At 44.2% G+C, this 23986-nt stretch overlaps 1 protein-coding gene across 2 annotated transcripts; it reads left to right on the top strand.

Annotated features, from left to right (window-relative positions):
- Positions 1-3719: 3719 nt before the first annotated feature.
- Positions 3720-6615, top strand: LOC147891049 (uncharacterized protein At1g76660-like). Of its 2 annotated transcripts, XM_087389682.1 has the most exons (3): positions 3720-3961; positions 4870-5737; positions 5888-6615. In XM_087389682.1, exons 1-3 carry the CDS (start codon positions 3869-3871, stop codon positions 5971-5973), a joined length of 1047 nt encoding a protein of 348 aa, XP_087245808.1. In that variant the 5' UTR covers positions 3720-3868; the 3' UTR covers positions 5974-6615. The 2 variants fall into 2 exon arrangements, with proteins under 2 accessions (XP_087245808.1, XP_087245807.1); XM_087389681.1 differs by having other exon boundaries at positions 4870-6615.
- The last annotated feature ends 17371 nt before the right edge of the window (positions 6616-23986 follow it).

The raw sequence follows: 23986 nt of genomic DNA, 5'->3' as shown, positions 1-23986 counted from the left end.
TTGTAAGTGCTATCTGCTACCATAACTTTAATGTTGGAGTGTGGTCATGTGCTTTGAAGTGGAAGGTTCTTCCAATGATCAAGCTTTTGGATCACGTAGCAAGAAAAAAAAATATTTCTTCATGACTTGGGGACAAGAAGATTGTGTAAAGAATTCAATTCCTTGTTTCTTTTGGAACAATCGTTATGTGGAAGCACACTTTAAGCCCCTATCTTGGGCATGTGCATAATATTAAAATATTTGTAAAAAGAGAAACACCATCTTTATAGATGATATACCATACAAGGGCTCTCTCAATGATCTAAGAAATTGCTTGTTCTTGAATCCATTCAGAGGTGCAATCGCAAATGATAAGCTCATGACAAAGATTTTACCCTATTTATTGAAATTGAAACAATTTTGTGATGTTAGGCACATCATCAAATCAACAAGATATGGACAACATCCATTTTGGGAACACTTTCAACATGTCATAAGGATGCAGCCAAATAGCACAAGTACTGAAAGTTCATCATAAGAAGACTCTGGACACTCTACACAGAATAATCCAAACACTGCAAGACAATGCCAAAAAGAACAACACCAGAGAGCTTGTCAAAGATCCCAAGAGCCAATAGTGCTATACATAAGAAGTCCAACGAAGAGCACTAAAGTACCCATAGTAGAGCTATAATGAGAAACTCGATCCACCAATACAATTGACAGAAGATATACAACAGGGAGCATGTTAAGGATCACGAGAGCCAACAACGTTGTACACAAGAATTCAAACAAAGAGAACTAAAGTACCCATTGTAGAGCAACAGAGGAATCAGAAACTTGATCCACCAGTACAATTGATAGAAGTGAAACTTAAAATATTGAGAGAAATGAGACCTCTTCAGTGGATGAGTGGCACCGAAGCTATACTTAAAGCATTAGAACTTGGTTATAATAGATCATACGCAATTGGACATGCATCCAAGAGATATTTACAGCCATTAGAAGCCGGGAGACAAGGATCTAGCTCTTGAAGAATAGTTTGTTTTTGGATGTCAATGTCTTCTGGACAAAAAGTGGAAGAGGCATTTTCATGTATTTGTGAAGACATTGTTGTCAATGAAATAAAAAATTGTTCAAACAAATTTATATTTGTGTGTAATGAAATTTAGACATTTGAATCTCTTTCCATGAAAAAGCTATATGGCATGCTGCTCTTGATGATAGAGTGCACAAGTGTGCATGGACACTGTCTCTTAATATTGATAATGGCCTTTGTCCAGAAAAAGACTTGATATAATGAGAAAAAAGAGGGGTTACATAGACATTACTACATGTTAAACACTACCTAATTGTATGATGTCATGAGGATTATTGGGTAAAGGGCAAGAATTTGATCCTTTTAAGAACTCTATTTTATTTCTTCATTTTTAAACATTAATAAAATGATTGGAATATTAAAACATTCTCTTCATTTTCTTAAGGCTTAGTATAAACATTGAAACGCTGAGAATGCCAACACAAAAATATCTTAAGTAAAAGATGCTAAGATTTGAATATTGTTAACCTAGATTGAGTGACAAGGATAACAACTATGTGTTGGCATTGAATCCTAGTTTCCACAACATAAGTGAATAGTTTTAACTTTCATTGTGGTGTGCAGGTGCTAGGTGAGTCTGTGCACTTCTCAGTCCGGTTTGCAGAATGATATCATTGGCATAACAATATGGGAGATATGGATGAAGTTGGCAATTGGACAACTTATGCAGGAATGGAATCCTTTTTCTCAATCTTGTAAAGGGTTTTTTGAAAAAGTTTATAATGGACTCTAGATTTGCCTTCATTTGTTATGGTTGACTTTGGCTTGCATTGAAAAGGAGAAATGGTAGAGATATAGGATGAACATACACAAATCAAAAACCTAATTGTGGTCCCCATCCGGAGCACACAACTAATTGTGCTGCACATGTCTACCAATTGAGGGAGGTGATAGCATGAACTAGTGAGAAATATACAGTGGGGCTAGGGAGGGAGGTACACAGAATGCCAAGAACAAGGGTGTTTAATAGGGAAATATGATAGGAGTGAAGAAAAAGGCTAGGAGTAATTGTGAGGCTTGAGCCCAACTTGAGGTGATGCTGAGCTTTGTAGGAAGATGACGGCGAGGCACATTGAGGCAAAGTGAGTGGAGGGATGTTGCTTAGTTGCAAGAGAGGAGATAGATTGTTGCTTAGTTGCTTAGTTGGTGGATAGTCAGACCATAGATGTTGAAGCCCTCGCCCTCGCACTTTAAGACCTTAGACCATAGAGGGTGAATCCTCCTCTCCCTCATCAAAGGACCTTAAGACAATAGAGGTTGAATCCTCCACTCCCTCATTAAAAGGCCTCATGTAATGCAATTATCTCCCCACCAATAATCACATCCTTAATAAGCTTCTCATTAAAAGGTTTCCCCATAACCTTAATGAATCCTCCTCATTAAGAGGCCTCTTATAATGCACTAATCTGCCCATCATCCTTGTCCTCTCCTCTTCATCGACCTCTCACATCCAATCTTAACTTATATATTGGTACATATAGGGAATTTCCCAACTTTTGGTGACATATGGGACATACTTGGTATGGTTGGTTGTGTGTGTTAATGTGGAGTGCTATGTGGCAAAGGTGAGCTTTCATGGGCAAGAGGGAGGTGAACTTTGATAGATCTACAAGAGTTGTTTGGGGGGAAAGTGGCTTACGTTACTCACTTATAGACCTTTAATTGTGGACCTTTGACACTGGATATGTTATGCCATCAAGTGGCTTAAGTTACTCACTCATAGACCTGATCTTCGACTGTGGATATGTTATGCCATGAACCTTCATCTTGGAGGCATTTTGACAACAATTTACTTAAGGGCATTCCCACGAAGATGAATTTACGAAATGCCAAAACTACTAGAAGGCTCTCTTGTAAGTTTGCCTTGCTCAGTGTGCAAGTACATAAGCACCCAGTAAAATCACAAAAACTTTGATGTTAGGCCAAAAAATAGCCACTCCTCCAGGATTACTCAGCCATTCACATTCCTCTATGTAGTGTCGTTTCTTGACACATTATCCTTTTGAGGCCCGAAACTTTTCTCTCTGGAGGTTGTTTGAGACACAAGGGAACACTCCCCTTCCTTCCAACATTGCTACGTTAGTGTTGTTGTGGGAATGGCGATTGTGAGGCTTCTTCCCACACCCACACACACATGGCCATCTACAAGGGGCACATATGCTAGGCAGCAAGCGGCTTCCTAGTCCTCCGTTGGGAGAATGCGCATTGCAACGGGGATGGCTCTAGGGATACGGTCGACTAGGACACGACAGGGCGAATCATGTCCTTACGTGTCGTACCTACAAAACGCCCAACAATCTGCTAGTCCTAGTTGCATCTTCTGGAATTGGTTGAGCCAATCGTGCTGGAGAGGGTGCGGAGGCAGGTCTTTTAGCATTGAAAGGGCACTTGAGCTGGAGTCGGTTGAGAAGTCGAAAGCTCGGCTAGAAATATGGAAAATCCACAAAGCGAGGCTAGCAGTCCAATCGGCCCCGGCACCGGCACCGGCACCGGCACCGGCACCGGCACTAGGGAGGACCTCTCACCCATCTTAATAGAGGACGTTCTTTTATTTAGAAAAAGGGGGGAAAAAAAGAAAAGGAAACCCTTTAAAAGGCTTAACGTTAACTTTTTGATGATTGACTTAAGACTGTCTCTCTTTCATATTTTGTTTGACAAAAATGCTGTTTTTCTCCTGCACCAAGCTCAGCTATGGCGGACCAATGCTCCACAGCCTAACGGAGCTCAGCTATGGCGGACGATCTCCTTGAACATTCTTCACTTCGCCTGTGTTTGTGACACCTCACTACTATGGCGAGTCATTCCAGAACCACTGCTGCAGCAATCACCGCAGCTGCAGCTGCCATTTCCTCCTCAGATCCTCGTTACCGCGCCCCCGAACAGGTTTTCTCTCTCTCTCTCTCTCTCTCTCTCTCTCTCTCTCTCCCCCTCTCCCTCTCCCCTCTTTGCTGCAAATTTTCTCCCCAAAGGAACGGTTTTCGTGTGCCTTCCTCGCGGATTTTTTGTAGAACGTGGATGCGATCGAACTTTGGCGTTCGGATCTGTGCCGGGAAGCAAAGAAATCTCTTTCTCTTGCGTTTTCGGGAGAAATCTTTTGCCGTTTACGTGTGAGCAATCCTTGACAGACACCGGATTGGCGTAGAGGAGGTTGGAAAGGCATCGAAGAAGAAGAAATTTCTTTAGCTTCAGTCGAAATCCGTTGCATTTTTTTCTCCGTCGTTTCGGCGTTAGGAATTCTCGACAAGCAACCGGAGTGGCGCAGAAGAGATTTCTAGCGAAAAACGAAAGAGGTTTCGCATGCGGTTTTTTTGCTTGAAATCAGTGTCAGTTCGGTGCGTGACAGGCAGATAACTGAAATCTCTTGCGTTTTTCGCTTGGGATCTGGCACACAACAGGAAAATTTCGTTGCGTTTTCGGAGAAATCTGTGTCGTTTCGGTGAAGTCCCGACAGGTTTCTTGCGTTTGATGCTTGAAATCTGGCACTCAACAGGAAAATCTCGTTGCGTTTTCGGAAGAAATCTGTGTCGTTTCGGTGTGAGAGGAATTCCCGACAGGTTTCTTGCGTGTGATGCTTGAAATCTGGCACTCAACAGGAAAATCTCGTTGCGTTTTCGGAAGAAATCTGTGTCGTTTCGGTGTGTGAGGAATTCCCGACAGGTTTCTTGCGTGTGATGCTTGAAATCTGGCACACAAGAGAAAGTCTCGGTGCGTTTTCGGTAGAAAATCTGTGTAGTTTGGGGGGGTGAGGAATTCCTGAAAGGCAAGGGATTGTGTGTGTGTGGTGGTGGCAGAGGAGGTGGAAAGGCTACTGGACGAGGTACTGGTGTTTTGGATGGCAGAAGAGGGAGAAACGGATTGCACCGTCGTCATCGAGGGGAGATGAAGCAACAATCTCAACAGCTTGGCGATGGAGTGCAGGAGCAGGAGCAGGAGCAACAGGCCCTGCACAAGCCTCTCTCGCTTTGGCTCCTCCATCTTCACCCGCTTCCTTCGTCAATTCTTCCGTTCAATCTCCCTCTAGCTTCACCTTGTCCTTGTCCGTTGCCTCCGCCAACATCTGCTCTCCAGGCCCTATCAATACCATGTTCGTCATCGGTCCTTATTCTCATGAAACACAGCTCGTCTCCCCCCCCGTCTTCTCCTCCACCATCACCACTGAACCCTCCACTGCCCCCTTCACCCCCCCCCCCGAGCTCACCACTCCTTCTTCCCCTGACGTTCCCTTCGCCCAGCTCATCGCCTCCTCCCTCCAGGCAAAATCGGCGGCCGCTCGCGGAACCGTCTCTCCTCTCTCTGCTTCCGCCTTCTCTTCCCTTAGCGACACGCCTGCACGTTACGTGCCGCCTTCGTATCATCTCGACCCCGGCAGTCCAGTGGGACATCTCATCTCAACAGCTTCGGGATATATGGACCCCACCTTGGCTGTCCAAGACATAGAATTTCCTTTCCAATCAAGTTCATCCATCGGTCAACTCGATCCTTCGTTTCTTATATTTGAGCCGTGCCATCCCTCCACCTTCGATGGGGAACCCTGTGCGGCTCTGGTTTCACGTAGCGCTTCGATTTCTGAGTTCCAACGAGCTCGTGACGGGATGCTGGGATCAGGAGCGGATTTGGATCTTACAAGCAGTCCAATGGCACAGAGAAGGACCGCTGGAAGTAAGTTGCCCGACTGCATCGACGGTTATCGTCTTAGCAATGATGTTGTCTCTGAATCGCTTGTAATAAGTGTAAATGAAGAGGAGCATAACGCGTTGATTGAAGAGCAACTTGGAGGGTTCTCTTTATATGGATCTGGTAAATGTACAGATGTTCAAAATGAATATAGGAATGCGTCGGGTATGAAAGGATATGACGTCAATGGTGCTGCATCAAGGATGCGGATGCAAGAATAGCAGGGTGGAAGCAAAGTTCAAACCTCTGCTGGTGTGGTGGAACTCAATCATGAGCCAGTGTCTCATTTGACTGAGATGAGATGTTGTACGCCGGCATCATTATGAATGGAAACGTAATTGACTCGAGAAAACAGGTTACAGCAACTCGTACTTAATCATATCAAGGTTTGCAGGAGTCCCAAGTGCAAGGCTGGATCTTTGGAATGGCAAGAGTTTTGGGTTCACAATACTGGAAGTTTAGTAAGCAACATGCAGACACAACAAGAAAATGCTTAGAATTAGCTGCAGCCTTTAAAAATGCAGAAGAAAGAGATTACGAATTGGAAGGCAAGGCAGATATAGTAAAAGACAGCAGGCAGAAGTCTTTCGCAAAGGATGCCGATGCTAAGAATGAGCAGAATGAAATCCTACATGACCAGCTTTGTGACTACATAACCTTTGCGGTGTTGCATGCTTGTCACTTGACCATGTCTCTCAATACCTCTTATTACTGCTAGTCACCAGCAACAAATGTGGCTACGTATGTGGTGTTTCCTTGACCTCTGTGATATGGCGCCACTGTAAAATTTAAAATTTAGCTCTGATCTTCTTTAGGACAGGGCTCCATGAGAACTGCTTTAATGACAACTGAGGTTTATTGTTCTAGCAACATGCATATTTTTACTTTTCTCTGGCTATGATGCATGCATGCTGTCTCTGTTTCCTGGAGGGATTATCATTTATTGGCCCTTTGTCTCACATGGATGATGCTTTCTTTGGAGCAAGTTTGAATATGTCAAGTATGTTCCCCATGCAATAGGTCTGGTTGACTAAGATCGTAGGCAGTGCAGCTGGTTAAAGTTCCTTTTTGGTGCTTATTTTGTTTTCCTGGGGCACCTGTGGAATTGAAAACTCTCCACGTACCTTTCTGTGGTTTAAGTTAATACATGTGACCTGGGCTTACTTATGGACATTGATGACATATGGATGACATGAATTGGGAGTGTGGTCTGATGCTAAACTTGCCTTTTTTGGGCATCGATGAGGAGGATGACGTTGTAGCTAATCATTTTTTAAAGTGGATAGTGTGAAGCATTGTCTCGGACTCATATGAAGCCAAAGTGGCAGAAAATCTCATATGAGATTATTGTCCAGAGAGCTACCAACTATTTTGTTTTACAATGTTTGCTTTATGCTGGCGAAAGTGAGTGATTTATGCTGTTGCTTTGGGTCTTTGCTCAAGTTGAAAAGACATTCCATACAGTTATAGCATGTGCTTGTGTAAATAATGCGAATATTATCTTCACTGTCTCAGAAGCGTACTTCCTTCAAATTGTTGTTTCCTTCTTTATTCTGGCACAGGACTTAAGGATACAGTGCTACCTCATTCATAGGCTGAAATGCATTCTTGATGGTTGAGTCTTGTATGCCCACCGGCAAGGCTTAGCCTCTCAATTTTATAAGCCTGCCTGCAAGGCTGCGTCATGCATTTTTGTATAATTTCTGCGGTTGTTTTTAAAGACAACTCAATGGCATAGTGATTTGCAAGATAACTTTATTCAGCTAGGTTTGCAACTCTTCTTAGGCCTGGTCAATTTTAACAAGGCCTCAGTTAAACCTATGAGGTGCAATTGCAGCTTGCGTAATCTGGTCCTAACTGCCTTGGAAGTCTTGATGATCGGGAGACAAGGGTTGCACAGACATACGTTCAAGACCTTCACATCATTATGAATTAGGAAGAGAGATTTTCTGAGGAAGCCATAGAAACTCTTGGATTGTAGATTCCATATCTTTAGCTTGAGTTGGATGGGATTTTGTGTTGCATGCAGAGGACTTCTAACTATAAATGACTGTGGCTGGGGACTGGTTCAGAGCATATTTATAATTTGAAGCTTTAATGTCTTTTAGGGCTCTTTTAACTTTGTAATTTTGTGCTAGATAAATTAAGGATACCTCTTTTTCAAATACCAGGTATCATAGGGGATTGCATCTTTGGGCTTGTTTCCTGCTTATGCCTAATTAATTAATTGGCAATAATGTAGTTCACTGGTTTTCTGCATACAATTGTGTACCTTATGCGTGCTGCATGCTAGTATTGAAGGCATAGTGGAGCCGTACATGCTCTGCTCTCACCCCCCCCCAAATTTCACTCCTCAGGTCTTTCAATGGGGAGCTATGACGTGCTTTGGTTAAAGGACGCCAGAATGGAGCATCATATGATTGACCCAAAGTGCGTATGCATTGTATTTTTAATAGGAGAACCGAATAAGGAGATGCTCCAAGAGGTTCTTGAATCTTTCAAAACCCAAAGGCAGTTTATGCTTGGGCAATGATGAGAACATATGCTTAGGTTTATTTATTCATTTATATGTAGTCTATTTAGGGTTTGGATTTTCCCAACCCCCCAAATCACATTCTATTGCACACTTCCTTGTTTTGCAAATTTTGAGTGCCAGGTTAGCCAGAGAAGGAAATAAAGCATGAAAGAGAAAGAGAGAGAGAGGGAGAGAGGGGTGTTTGGAGACAAAATGGCCTCCAAAACTTGCAATACAAGAAAGTGTATACTAGAATCCGGTTGGGGGGTTGGGTTGTTCCCAAGCCCCCAAATTGGATTCTTATTGCACTGTTTCTGTATATGCTAATTTGAGAGGGGGGTTGGGCTGTTCCCAAGCCCCCAAATTGGATTCTTATTGCACTATTTCTGTATATTGCTAATTTTAGAGGAAAGGATATGCCAGAGAAATAAACAAAGCATGGATGGGAGGGGGGGGCGAGGGAGAGAGAGAGAGAGAGAGAGAGAGAGAGAGATTCGCCCTTTGATTAACATCCCCATTCCCTTCACTTAGTTGGCATCCTTGCCACCTATGTTTTCTCACCCCTAATAGTCTGTTATTGGAAAACCTCTCCACTCCTCAATTCCCTTCAGCTAGCCCCCCATGCTCTCCAACCCCCATTTCGTTTCACACAACTCCTCTCCCTAACGTTTGTGCAAGCCTATCTACCTCCCATTTTATCCAATCACCTCCCCCCCCCCTCTCTCTCAAGGTTTGTATTCTTCTGTTACCTACAAAACTTACATTACAAAAAAGTGTGCAACAGAATGCGATTTGGAGGGTTGGAAAGGTTTGGAAACAAAGCTGGGATGGAGAGAGAGAGAGAGAGAGAGAGAGAGAGATATTAACGTCTGCGAGAGGCCTCGCGGGCCTATGAGATAAAGTGCGAACCCAAGAAGTACCTCATACAAGCCACTGAGGGCTGAAGCAAAGGGTTCACTAAGACCCTTGCTGAGAACTGAAAACTGAAAAACTGAAAAATTGAAAGCAAAAGCTAACATGCTAATATGCTCAGCTAGTGAGCAAAGCAAAACACTAGAGTAGCAAAGCGTGTTAGGCGCTCAGGGCTAGCACTCCTAGTACGTGCTTAGGTTCCATATATCTAGGTAACCTGGTGGCACTCTAACGAGATGTGAGAAGCTCTCGTATCTGTGTCTGTCGAGCTGTCTCGCGACGTGGGGGGTGGGCTACGTCAAGGGTGATGCCTCGTCTATGGCGGTCGCCTAGGAGAAGGGATGAGATAGGCCGGACCTCGATCCTTCGTACTTTGGGTTCTCTCCGTGTCGTATGTGGAGAGTGTCACTCGTCTGACCGCATCCTGGTGGATAGTCCTGCTACTGATCCATGATGCTCTCATCTCATCAAGCTCCTCTCCCTTACATTGGCAGTTGACTCCGATGCATAGAAGTCTGTGGCACAAGTCTGTGATCTGTCGATGGTGACCAGTGGCATCAGTCCATGCTACTCTCTGGCCTGTTGCCTCAGTATGTCTCTGTCAGCGCATCTCAAGCAGGTAGAGCCCAACACAGACCTGATCATGAAAATGTATTGACCGTGTGAGTGGATCAAAGCCATGCCCCTTTTGAAAGAGACAGTGATATCATCCTCGGATCTCATAGTAGACCGGACAGACACAGAGAAAATGCTCCTTCGTCTCAATCTCCCCCATCTGGCGTAGTGTGCAAGTCCTCTACTCTCTTGGTATGGCTGCAACTCTCCCTATCTCAATCCGTAGCAGCAGTTGATGTGATGAGACTCGTGTCTAACCAATGGCGATCCTCAGTGCATGTGAAACTCTCTTGTCCTCAAGATACTGAGGTCTCATGACAAGACCGTGCTCTGAGACCCTCAGGAAGTGATCATGGTAGAACTGGAGCTTGGTGGAGAGATCCTCTCCCCCCCGAGCCCTAGATGTATGAAGCTAGAGGAGGTCCAAACGTATGATACGGTTGATCTCAGCTCGTGGGATCATCTCAGGCTGTACTGAAAGGGGGGAAGTCTGTCCATGTGAATGTTGTGACTACCAAACCATGTGGATATCCATGCGTACCATGTCGTATCAACACCACTCTTTGCTAGTCACCTGGAGGACTTAAGTGCTAACCTCGGTCATCTCCCCTAGGGTAAGGTCCAAGTGTAAGGAGGAATGTCACTGTCTGAAAGATGGCATCAATGCCTGTATAATCTGATGCGGGACTAAGGGTTTACTCTGAATCATCCTGGATCCCATGGTCACCTGCAATCTCCCAAATCTCTTCCACTCCGTCGCTGAAATATCACTCCCCTAAAAAGGTTCTGTGTACATGGCAGTCGGTCTCACCAGCGTGTCAAAGAGCCAACCCTTCATCGGGGGGTCCTGGAAGTGTGCTTGGAAGCATCTCCTCTCTAGTCGGGGCTAGAGAGCACCCCGTCCTCGTGTGAGTCGTGTCGTACCCATATGGATCATCGTGAAACCTGGTCCAGTGAACACTATCCCCAAATATGTGTGGGACTGCACTATCTCCATAGGCTCGCCACCACGATATGTGAAACTATGATGACAGGATGCTGCTCGCGAGGTGTTGAAGACCATAACCTTGGTCTTCCCAAGGTTAACTGTCAAATCTCTCTCCTTTCAGAACAACCCTCCTGTTGAAGATGATATGAGGACTATGCCATCGGCATACAACAATATCTGCACCATCAGGTCAGCTAGGAGCAAACCCTCTCCGCCTAGTCGATCGACAAAAGAAGTGATCTCGTCTCAATATAGAGCATGAAGAGAGTTGGTGATAGGGGACAACCTTGCTTAACTCCGATGGTGCTCTCAATCCAGTCTGATAAGCCTCCTGGGCCATGTATCCTTCCTCTGACAGACTCATATAGACTCATGACCCCCCAAATCATGATATTTGGGAGCCGTAACTCTTGTAGCCTCCTGATCAGGCGAGATTGTGGGACAATGTCAAATGCCTTAAAAAAATCTACGAAGCAAGTGTAGCCATGCTGACGCCTCGACTTCGCATCCTCAATAATAGCCCTCAGGGTGAGAATGTGATCCAGGGTGGAGTGCTATCTCCGAAATCCTGCCTGCCCAAGTGCCCGCTGTCCATGACCCTCTATGGGGCTGCTGATCTCCCTCTCTAGGACTGATCCACATATCTTAGCCAAAGTGTTGCCAATCATAAGAGTACGGTAATTCCTAGTGTCCATGGGATCACTTGCCTTGTGTATCGGTACTATGGTGGTGGTGCTCCAGGTAGGTGGGAAGCCATGGCATACGGCATGATTGAACAGCTGTGCTAATATCGGGGCTAGGATCTCTTGCCCATGCACAAAATGCTCAGTGCGTAGTCTCTCATGATCTGGTGATTGTCGATTATGAAGCCAAAGAAGGGCAGCTCGTACATTCTGCGAAGTAAACAGATGACATGTGGTGGGTTTGGGCATAGAGGACATATCAGGTGGTGCCTGACCTAGGACATCATACAGAGAGCAAGCATATGTGTGCCAGATTGTGGGATTTGTGATGGGAATGGGTGACTTCCCTTCTAATAGGAGTCCCCATCCCGTGGTAGGATCTCCTCTGTGAAAAGAGCTGATCACCTCATCATCCTGTGCATGAGGAAAGCCCGTTTCTTACGCCGTGTCACTCGGCATGAGATCCAGTGTGCCTCTAGCAGAGTCAAATGTCCCAATGCTATCTCACATGTAAGGTGGGCTCTCATCTCTTTGCATTCATAATGAAACCATGGATTTTGGGGCATCTTCCCATCTAGAACACATGCATATGGTGTCGTGGGGAAGGATCTGGTGGCAACATCTTGTATCACTGATATAAGAGTGTCTGATGCATGTGCGAGGTCCATCCCATCACCAAGTAGTACTGTAAGCTCAAAAGCTAGGTGGCTCACGTACACCGGGTTAAGAGCACGGTCAAAATGGATCTGAACACGAGTGGGTGGTGGGGGGGCCCTCCTCATGGTGGCTGGCATGGCAACTGATATACAAAAAGTGAGATATGAGTGGTCGCTCCGAGTGGGGGGGGTGGCACAATAAAGTCATGTATCTGTGGGGCCAGTGCTAGTGGACCGAGCAGGTAGTCTACTGTACTACTCCCCCCTCCATGTGGGAAACAGGTGAGTCCGCCAGATGATGGCTATCTTCGGAGACGGCTATATATGATGAAGTCATGTATAGCCTCTAGCTCAAGTAAATGTCTCCCATACGCTGTCACTGGTGCATCTGCATCTGCTGATTGCCTCACGATCCCCAACTCTACTGCATCCATCTCCGGTACTATGAGGGAATCCTCACCGAAATCTAATAGGCCCACTCGTCTATTCCCAGTACGTGCATTGAAGTCACCAAGGAGGAGAGTGTCCCCGTGTTTGGAGAACTCTGTGATATCATCATGAATAGTCTCATATGGGTTGTGCCCGTTAGTGGGGTGACTTCTCGTGCATAGGATGATGTGTTTGGGGGAAAGTAACATACTACAATGAAGGTGGGCTGTGTGTCTGGTAACCGGACCCGAATCCACATGTGTCGTGCATGCTCCTCCTTTCGTATCATAGAAAGGAGTGGCCTCAAATGTGATTTGAAAAGAACAGCCACACCTCGGGATCCTCATACCCCACTATCCCTCAGTTCCTTCCTGTGGGAAGACTCCCATGCGTATCCTACCACTGTGGGTAGCCCTCTCTCTGGGCTCTCATGTGTCTCGGTGTAGAAGATCACATCTCTGTTATGGTATGTCTCTAAGAACCCCCCTGGGTTGGACCATAGGGTGCCATTACAATTCCACACTGCCATCCTCAATTTGTTTTTCATACTCACTCCATCATTTAGACACCGTCATTTGCTGTCCCCTTCTCATGCTGCATCTCGTACTTCTTTTTCTACCTTCTCTCGAATGATTACCCTACTATCTTTGTAAACTGCCCATTTCCCCTCTTGTCTTGCAGCCATCACCCGCACCATTCCTTCCCTTCTGTGTTCTTGTTGTAGGAGTGTGAGATCTTCATTTAGAAAGATCTTGGTCCCCTTCAATGCTGCCCGTGTACTCATAAGGGTGGATCTAACTGTTGCTATTCGCAGCTTTACAACCAAGGGCCTTGTTGGTGCATCTGTTTTACCCACTCTCCTTGCTGATTCACAAGTGAGGTTTACTCCCATCTTGTCAATGAGGATTTTGGCATCTGACATGGGGCTATCACCTACCGTTAGGCCTCTGACCAGCACATTCAAACTCTTGCTGTCTCGTCGTTTCTCTTCCTCAATTGTTTAAAAAATGAGTTCCATTTTATTTGGTGTTGTGTCTTTCTTAAGTACATCTTTCCATGCAAGCATATCAGCCTTCCCTTTCGTAATTTGTTGTGTGAACTCAGCGTGTTTCCCATGTACCGTTGTTTGCAAAGCTGCAATTTCCTTTTTGAGTTGTTCATTCTCTAATTTCAGCATATCAATGATCTTGTACCCTTCCTCTGACGTCTCGTTCGCATTCTTGAGATGTTGCATCTACAGGTAAAATGAGCTGCTGCTCATTTTATTGCATGCAAAAATGGTCTCTCTCTCTCTCTCTCTAGATCTACATGTAGTGATGTGTGAGAGGTGGCTTACCTTTGTCTGAGCTATCCATCTTCTCCTTGCACCTGTCTATGTTCCTTTCTTCATGGTACTCGTAGGAGCCGAACACAAATGTTGATGAGGGGTGTCGTGGACGAGGGTAGAGACTTGCCATCATCGAAGGTCGGGCGCGGTGAGGGGGGCATGCATAGGATGACAGAGCACAAAGGAATGCTTCGAGGACGGAGGCTCATGGACAATTAGGGCAAGCGAGGGTAGGCCATAGGAAGGGAGGCATGCGGGTGAGGGGGGTTATAGTTTATATGAGGGCATGAGGCTCTAGGTGAGGGGACATGAATACACGCACATGAGCCTACCTACTCACCCTAAATAAAGACATGTGGCCACAGTTGCCACCAATGATTTCCAAGATGGAGTACGTGTTCCAAGAGTTAGCGACTAAATAATATTAGGGGAGAAATGGGGTCTCCAAAGGGCCCCCAATTAGTGTTTCCTAATTTCAAGGGATTAGTGAGGTATTTGAGGTGTACCAATGGGAGTGCTCCTTTTTGTGGGGCAATGCCATGTTGAGGTGGAGGGTGGGCAGACCTACAAACAGCCTCTATTGGCTACTCCTCTTACACTGGGGACCACTCAAACCATCCCCTCCCCCCCTCAACCCATGCTTGACCCTTCTCCCATATGCACCTCCCCCAAACAAACCTACAAGTCATTCAAGAGGCGGCGGGCCCTTCTGGGCAAAATTTTCCCCCCTCTTAGCTTGTTACAAGTCTGCCCCCTCCTCTTCTTTGGTCCAGCTCCATTCTCCCTCCATTTTTTAAACGTGGGAACTCATTTGGCATCTTCTCTACCTCCTCCTGCTTTGGTCCATTGTCTTTCTCCCTCTCCAGCACCTCCTATAGCAGCTGCTCATTCTCTCTCCATTCCTAGCTATAGCAGCAGCTACTCATCCCCCTCTACTCTTTCTTCCTCCATTCCTAGCTACAGTACCTCTTGTAGTGGCTGCTCATCCCCCTCTGCTCTTTCTCCCTCCATTCCTAGCTACAACACCTCCTGGAGCAGTTGCTCATCCCCCTCTGCTCTTTCTCCTTCCATTCCTAGCTACAGCACCTCTTGGAGCTTCTCTCAACCTTCAGTTGCACCCTCTATACCTTCTCCCTCTCTCTTCCTCTATCGGAGCTGCTCTCTCCCTCCAAGATGCACTTTCTAGTCCACTATTGCTGTTGTGACCTCTGTACAAGCATGGTGAGGAGACCATACATGTACTCTGTGTCCCACAGGAGAAAAAATGCATTGGGTGAATGGGTGCCTTGCACCTACAGCTTGAATGATTGGATAGTCATGAGAGGATCTGCCAAGGGTCCACATAAGCTTCCCAAGAGCAAAAGAGGTGATCTTTTGCATGAATGGAAGGGCTGCATCATGAAGTTCAAGCTTGGGAAGAAAGGATGGCTTGCAAAGGTGCAACACATCTACATGGGGAAGGACATGCGCCTTCCTCCGTCAAGCAATCAATCGACAATACCATCGCATTGTAAGTTTGCATTTTGTGTAAGATTTTGAAGTGTAATGAGTCAGTTTGAAATTGTATTTTGAAATAGAACCAGTGTAATGAGTCAGTTTGAAATTGTATTTTGAAATAGCACTTGTGCATAGCAGATGTATTTCCTTCAGACTTTGAGGAGTGGGAACCAGTCGAGTGCTTCTTAGGTAAGTTTACTGCCATTCATGAGGATTTAGGAAGGCAAATGCATGCTGGAGAGAAGTCCTTTGCTTTGAAACAAAGAAATATCTATTGGTATAATGCCGAGTACATTATTCTAAGGATGGCATTAAGCTATGGCCATCCTCAATGCATTGCAACACCACAACTTGAAGACATGGATTACAGCATGGTGGACACAAGAACAATGCAATCATACAAGGAAAAGATTTCAAAGGATGTGGGCATGGCCATGAAGTTTACATTTGGCTCTAAATGGGTAAGGTTGTCTTGGTTTATGCCTCTGCACATTTTTGCTTCTTGTTTTCAGAATATCCAGATGCACACAACAAAAACCATTTGGTCATGCAAGTGCCTACATGAGAATGCCCTTGAGGAATTGCTTGGGGTGAATTGGGGAAGCAGGTCAAGTGAACAAAAGGGTGATCTGTTTCAATGCCATGTATGTAAGGACAATGTGGTTGTCAAGTACCACATCTCCCACCAAATGTTATATTTTTCTTTCCAATATAGGTGCTAGAAGAAAACAGGTGACAATTGGCTCCCCTTTGACTCTAACGACGACGATGATAATATAGGGGTAAGTTTATGTATTGGTTCTCATTTAGGAGATGTCAAGAATGTGAATGTCACATCACAATGGACTCTCAGGGATGTGCAGGAACACCTATTAGTCATGGAGGATGGCATGTCTGACTCCTTTCACTTTATCATTAATGGTGAAAAGGTAGGAAAGTGTGTAGAGAAGCTCATGCATAGTGCCACTTTTATCCCTCCTGCAATATTGAAGATTGTAAACAATGTGGGGTGGAACAATTGTGGATTTTGACATTTTCCAATTAATAGTGGTGCAATCAATTTTGATGTTTTGAATGGTTTTGTTTCATGTCAATGTCAAGTTTTTCCCAAAAAATTTATAATTTTTTTTATTTTTAATATTTAGAACATTTGGGTGTATATAGGTTATAAAGTTACTTTAGTTTCAAAGTTTCACTATCATAGCCATAGTTCTCCTAGCTACCAAACTACCATGGATTCTATTGGGTCTGCCTTCCATGATTTCATCTCCCTTACTCCATTAATTGATAAAGAGGAGGAGTTATTTCCAGTCTTTGATAAGAGCATAGATGTCCTAGGCACCTACTTGGGAGCCCGAGATGATTTTGAAGACCTCATCAAGTACATGGAAGACCACATTGCGAGTTTTGCATATCAACTTGATGAGTCTACAAAAAGATGGGTCCCAATTGATTATTTGAAGTACTTGTTCAATCAAGAACCCAAGTTCGTGAAGCGTTTAGATCGCTTTCGAGCCCCAGCTCAGCCCCAGCTCACACCCTAGGGTTTAGGGAGGTGGACACAGATTTCACATGACAATGTCTTCTTAGTTGCTGTAATTTCTGCATCAAGACTCCCCATGATGATTAAACCATCCACATATATGATCACAATCACCATTTGCACTCCCTCTTGCTTCACACATAGTGATATATCATTTTTAGATTGCTTGAAAAGCAAATTCAGCAAGGTTTTACTCATTCTCTCACACCAAGCTCTTAGAGCTTGCTTCAATCCGTACAAGCCTTTCCTTAACTTGCACACATCCATAGGATAACTCGAATGTAGTAGCCCTTGGTATGATGCATATAAAATTCCTCATTAAGTTACCATTCAATAAAGAATTTTCGACATCCATTTCACATAGCTTCCACTCATCATGCTTACCAAAGCAATCGCGGTCCATATGGTGGTCATCCTTGCCATCGGGCTAAATGTATCATCAAAGTCTAGCCCAAATGTTTGGGCATACCTTTTTTCCACTAACTTTTCCTTGTATCTCTCCACACTTCCATCTGATTTGCACTTCACTTTAGAAACCCATTTGCAGCCAGTAGATTTCTTTCCTTTTAGAAGTTTGACAAGTGTCCAAGTGTTTTTCTTATCCAAGGCATCCATTTCTTGATCCATGGAATCCATTCAATCTAAATTTTTTAAGCCTCCTCAAAACTTGAGCGCTCAACATGTTGTACTTTTCTAACCATGTATGGATAGGGCATCTTGATATATCTGTTGTAAGTAATCTATCCATGGGGTGTCTCACCCTTTTCGATCTTCTTAAGGGTTGTTTACTTGCTGTTTTGGTTTGTAGCATGTGGTGGCACATACTTTGGGACATCCTTTGTCTCTTGAGCATTAACAAGCTGTAAATCACTCTCTTCATCACTATTTGCATCCTGAAGACTCTCTTCAACTTCATCTTTTTTCTTGCATTTGTCCACATGCTTGCTCCCCCTTAATCTACCACTCCATGGGCTTACACTAGCAACACTTTCCTCATGTTGTGATGTTATTGAAATCACTTTACTTGAGGGTCTAGCCTCGGGGGGGTCACTCATTATATGTAACCCTATCACATGAGTTTAATAGCGGGTTATTTTTAATCCCTAAATTTTACAAAAGTTAATTTACATAAGGGAGTATTTAAAGTAATTTTGGAAAAAAATTACAAATTTGTATAGAGAAAGGGTAATTTTAATTAAGAAAAAGTTTACCGATAAGGGATTTTACAAATAGGCCTTGAATGCATGTGATATAGAGGGTTTATACATAGTGAACCCCCCGAGGGTCTAGCTTGCTATAGTTTCATCTTTTCACCCTTTTTCATATGCTCATCCACTACAACAATTGGTTGGGGATGATACCACACTTCATGCTCACTAAACTTCACATCTTGGCTCTCATATACATGTCTAGTGATGGGATCATAGCATTTATATCCCTTTCTCTTAGCTGAGTATCCCCAAAACACACATGTTACAAAACCCTTGGCTCCAACTTCTTCCTTATCTCATTTGACATATGCACATAACCAATGTAGCCAAACACCTTCAAATAAGACAAGGTTGGCTTTTACCCATAAAGCCTTTCAAAAGGGTCTCAACCCATGTATGGCATATGTGGGTGTCCTATTCATGATATACACATCCATATGTATCGCTTCATCCCAAAACATCAATGGAATATTCATCTCATCCATCATGGCTCTATCCATGTCTCCAATCACCTATTCTTCCTTCCCACAATGGAGTTTTATTGGGGAGTGTATCTACAAGTGACCCATCTCTTAATTCCTTGGCCATATAGGAAAACATCAAATTCATAGGACATGTATTCTCCACCATTGCCCACATGAAATAACTTTATATAACACCCAATCTCCTCTATCATTCTTTTAAATTGACAAACCCTTGAAGGACATCACTTTTTTCTTTTAATAAATAAACCCATGTCACCCTGCTATATAATCATTTTATAAAAGTGATATAGTATGTTGTTCCCCCGAGTGTTTCATGGTCCGTAGGGCCCCAAATATCTGACTGAACTATTTCCAAAGGGTACTTGCTCATTCAAAGTAAACATGTGTAAGAGAACACAAAAGTCTATGCTCATGGAAATACTTGATCTATTATGAGGGAGAGAGAGATAGACATAACACCTCCAATACACTCATCTATCTTCATGTATAAGAGTCTCCTAAAATCTCTTCACACTCCTACTTTCAAGAAACCACATCATCATCTGTATACCACTCTCTACATCCATGCATACAACATCTACACATCAAGAAGGGGTGGATTTGGAGCTAGGGGTAATGCACAGAAGGTGGGCATAGGGCTAGTAGAGCAAGCTATGTCTCATGAATCATAGGTGGGGAGGCAAGAATATGTAGATTCATCTATAGATTCACTTGCACCTCAACACAATAAGACCTCGTCCTAACTCTTCCTAGAGCCAGGGGTGTATCTAAGGGTGGTGGAGCGAGGGTGGCAAAGCACCCTTTGACAGGGGTGGACAAGGGGACAATGGCAAGCTTGGCCATCTTATCCACATTTGCAGGTTGCACCTGAACCACAACATCTACCCTTCTTACTCTTCATTGAGGAACACCACCAATGCCCATGCGATGATGCCTGACTAAATGTGATAGGTGACCCCTATCGAGTAGAAAATGCTAACAATCCTAAACTAGGGAGAGGATGCAGTAGGAGAGGCATGGAATGATGCAATCCAAGAATGGATAAGAGACTGATATCTCTCCAGGATGGTTGGGCTCATCTACGAGACAAAGTCCTTTGGACTCAGCAGTCTATGGCCTCCCCTTGAATGGCTTGACTACTCTAAAGTGGAACATATATGTGACAAGAAAGTGGGATCATGCTAAGCCTAGTGTACATAAGATCGATGTAAGGACTACGGAGGCTCAAAGCATATAATGAAAAACATGAGAGAGAAACCAAATGGGAAACACTCGATCTATTTCAATCTATATGATCAACAATACATGATAGGCTAATTATATAGAGAGAGCCTTTAGAATAGTCAAACCATGTGGGATCCTCTCATCCACATCTCTCCTTGTGGATATCCTCAATCCACATCTCCACATTATGTAGTCCACATCCTAGGGTGGCTACTTTAATTATTTCCTATACCATACCTTAGCCTTTAATTATGTGCTCATGGCACCACAACTCTCAACACCTCCCCTTGGTGCCATGATCCTTTGGCTACTACAAGGTGGTCAGATGTGAGTTACATTCCATCACCTCCCCTTAGTGCAAGCCTGCTACTTAAGGTGGTCAAGTGTGGCTTTTACATGTCAATACCTCCCCTGGGTGCTTTCATAGCTACTCTCAGGTGGTCAGGCTTGATTACAAAACATAGGCAAGGTTGGCAAGGGTTTTGGTTTCTCAATACATTCCATTGATGTCACCTTTTGGCTCATGGCTTGATGATGACTCCACGTAGTTGACTTGTTGGTGCTTCAATCTGCAATCTTCTTCCTTGTGTCCCAGCTTCTTGCAATGGTGACACTTTGGTTTGTTCTTCAATCTGCAGTCACTTTGATAGTGACCCATCCTTCCGCAATGGTAGCATTTCACTGATGTTTTACTAAATAGTGCTTGTTCTTCATTATAGCTGTTGAGTGTTGATGTCGATGTTGATGTCGATGCCTTCAACTCTCTTTCTTTTTCAAGAAGAGAGGATACACATTCTTCAAACTTTGGATCTGGCAAATTCTTCAAAGTGGTTGTCAATGCACTATACTCTGCAGGCATGCTTTTAAGGAGAATTGCAAGTGCATCTTTCTCTCCTACTTTTGCATTTATGCCCTCTAGTTGAGTCATAATGCTTTTGATTTTGTTGACAAATTGTGCCATGGATTCATTGAAGCCCATGTGCATACCATAGAATTCAATTTTAAGATGGATTTCTTGGTTTTTGGCTTTTGCACCAAACACTGTGTTCAACTCATCCCATGCATCCTTGGCATGATCTTTAGAGTCTATATGATGAATTATGTTTGGACCTAAGTGCAATCCGATGAGTGATAGTGCTGCTTCATCTTTTTCCTTCCAAGCATCATTTTGTGCAGTGGGTATGTCTTCTTTTACAATCTTCCAAAGCTTTTGGTGCATCAGGAGATATCTCATTTGTGTAGACCATGTGTGAAATCCTTCCCCGGTGAACTTCTCAACAGTTGGTGTGCGGATTGCCATAGCAAAGGTCTTACCAGTTGATGATACTTTCAAATCTGGCAGTGTCTAATTGCATACAATGATTCTGACATGACAGGCACGTAGAGCTCGAAAAGACGATCACTTTTCCTTTTTGGAGCGTGTGCAAATTCTTCCTGGATTGGAAGTTATGGCTTGTCAAAGATTCTATGAAGAAGAGGGGGCCTTGATGATGTGGCATAGGGATTCACATGCTGCTTACAAACTGTGCTTAGGTGGCACTGTAGATGATGTGGCATTAACTTAACCCTAAGCATTTAACCATGGTTTAAACCATAGTTAGTTTGACACTAACCATACTGAACCTTTACCATAGTTATTTTTGACCAAAAAACTAACCATGGTGCATCTTAACCACAATTACTTGACCAGTGAGTTAACTGAACTCAACCAAGGTTACTTGTGATCTACCACGTGTCAAAATTGTAGGAAACTTAGGAAATCTCGTGGAAGGAATTCTAAGTAGAGAAGGCGACAACGGCGTCACAGTCGATGGTGTTTGATGATGGAGTCAGAGATGCGAGGAAGCGGCGATGGAGATAGAGAAAAGGCCGTGTAGAAGGCGCTTGTTGCTGCTGTCGGTGCTGGAGCTAGCTACAGAGAGGACTTGGCTTGCAGTTGGACGACTGTTGGGCTTTTTGGAAAGCTTGAAGCAGGAGCAGGCAGTTGGAGACGTTCGGTGTTGGCCCGAGAGAGTCGCTGGGCTGCTGAGCACTTGTTGACGCTGCTGTTGCGCTTAGCTTCAGAGTCGTTGGAGAAGGAGGCCCGTATGGCGTTCATGCTGTGTAGAGCCGGCGCAACCGTATGCTCTAGAGACTTGGTACTGCAAGGCTATTGGAGCTAGGAGAGTCGTGGAAGAGCTTGTGTGTTGTGGGAGCTCGTTGCGGGACTCTGGCGCTGAGGAGGCTTTGGAGGTCGGCCACATGCTAGGTCGTTGCGCTGCTGGCTGTTGTGGTTGTAATCGCATAGCTTGAGTGACGGCATAGGAGGATTTGTATTGCATGGAGCCTGCTCGTCGGACGAACTCTAGCTCTCAATTACGGATAGAGCTATAGCCCGTGGCTGTCGGAGTGAAGAAGCTGCTCTCGATTGAACACCTCTCGATTGAACACTTGAGAGTCACCTTGGAGCCACTTATCCTCCATAGAGAGCCGTGGGACTTGGAGCTGCGTTGAGCTTTGTTTGGACTGTTTTTACGGGTTCTCATCACCCTTCTTCTGCATCTTCTAAGCCCCTCCCTGCACCGTTGCCTATTATGTAGAGGTCGCAGCCGATTGATGGAGTCATGGCATAGCAGACGTTGAAGGTGGAGGCACACGGGATCTCATAAGCTTGTAGAAGCTTTTGTTGAAGCTCTAACTAGACTCTCACACCTCTCATCTCTCAATGTAGAACATAGTGGAAGAATGACGGAAACTAGCAAGCCAACATGAATGAAAATCACTCAAGAACTCTCACAAAGTATTCTCAACTCTATCTAAAGCTAATCTAGACTTAGCTAAACCTGCTCTGATACCATGACAAGAAAGTGGGATCATGCTAAGCCTAGTGTACATAAGATCGATGTAAGGACTACGGAGGCTCAAAGCATATAATGAAAAACATGAGGAGAGAGAAACCAAATGGGAAACACTCGATCTATTTCAATCTATATGATCAACAATACATGATAGGCTTCTTATATAGAGAGAGCCTTTAGAATAGTCAAACCATGTGGGATCCTCTCATCCACATCTCTCCTTGTGGATATCCTCAATCCACATCTCCACATTATGTAGTCCACATCCTAGGGTGGCTACTTTAATTATTTCCTATACCATACCTTAGCCTTTAATTATGTGCTCATGGCACCACAACTCTCAACAATATGTTGTGAATCCATGTTGAATAAATAAAATGCAAACACAAACAAGAAAAGAAAGCTAAATATATAAAATTGCAGAATTACAAAAATACTGAAAAAACCATGGGTATAGTACTATATACAAGCAATTTATGATAATAGCTATTGATGGAGGAGCAATGCAAGCCATGGATTTTGGGATTTAGGGCTAATTCACGGAGGAGCAATGGAAGCCATGGCTTTTCAACTTTTAAATTGAATGTAGTGAGCAAAAATGGACACCAAGGTCTTCTTTGTGCTTGCTCCTTACTCCTTATGTCAGTAGGCTGCTCTTGTTAATCCCTTGGGGTTAACATGATGGGGTAAACCTCCTCTGGAACCCACATCCCTAGTAGTCAAGCTCACAGATGGGAACACAACTCATCGCATGGGAGTGATAAAGGACCTCAAGGTGAAAACCTTTGGATTCACTTACAGAGTCTCGTTTGCAATAGTGATGGATTTCCACAACCATAATAATTCATATGAGATCATTTTCGGACACCCATTTATGCACGGTGCGGGATTGGTCCACGATTGGCTAGCAAATAGCATTTACTTACGAAAGGATGGCCAAGTCGCAAGAGTGGACATGAGGACCTAGAAAGCTCACCTGATGAGCGGCCACTTGTTTGCCGTAGAGTTTGATACCGCCGCTAGGAAACCTTTAGAAGGATCAGCTCCATTAAAAACCCTATAACCTGAGCAAACCGATGAGAGATAGAGAATGAGGATGAGGCATGGTATGCACCATTGCCTGAACTTGAATTCTCCCATAATTGGATGCATCTACTAGCAACCATAGACTTGCCAGAGAAAAGGGGAACCCAAATCATGACCCCCAAGCTAGAATCTCAACACATGGTAGCACCTCTGAGAATGATGAATGTGCTGAGGAGTTTCCAGAGATCCAAGAGCAGCAGAGGAGTTATCAGGGTAAAATTGGACT

This window comes from Dipteris shenzhenensis, chromosome 18 (genome assembly GCF_047967505.1).
Source record: "Dipteris shenzhenensis isolate YYH24624 ecotype China chromosome 18, Dip_SZ_1.0, whole genome shotgun sequence".
NCBI classification, from domain to species: Eukaryota; Viridiplantae; Streptophyta; class Polypodiopsida; order Gleicheniales; family Dipteridaceae; genus Dipteris; species Dipteris shenzhenensis.
Note: the sequence above shows the minus strand (reverse complement) of the source record. Positions and strands in the feature narration are given on the sequence as shown.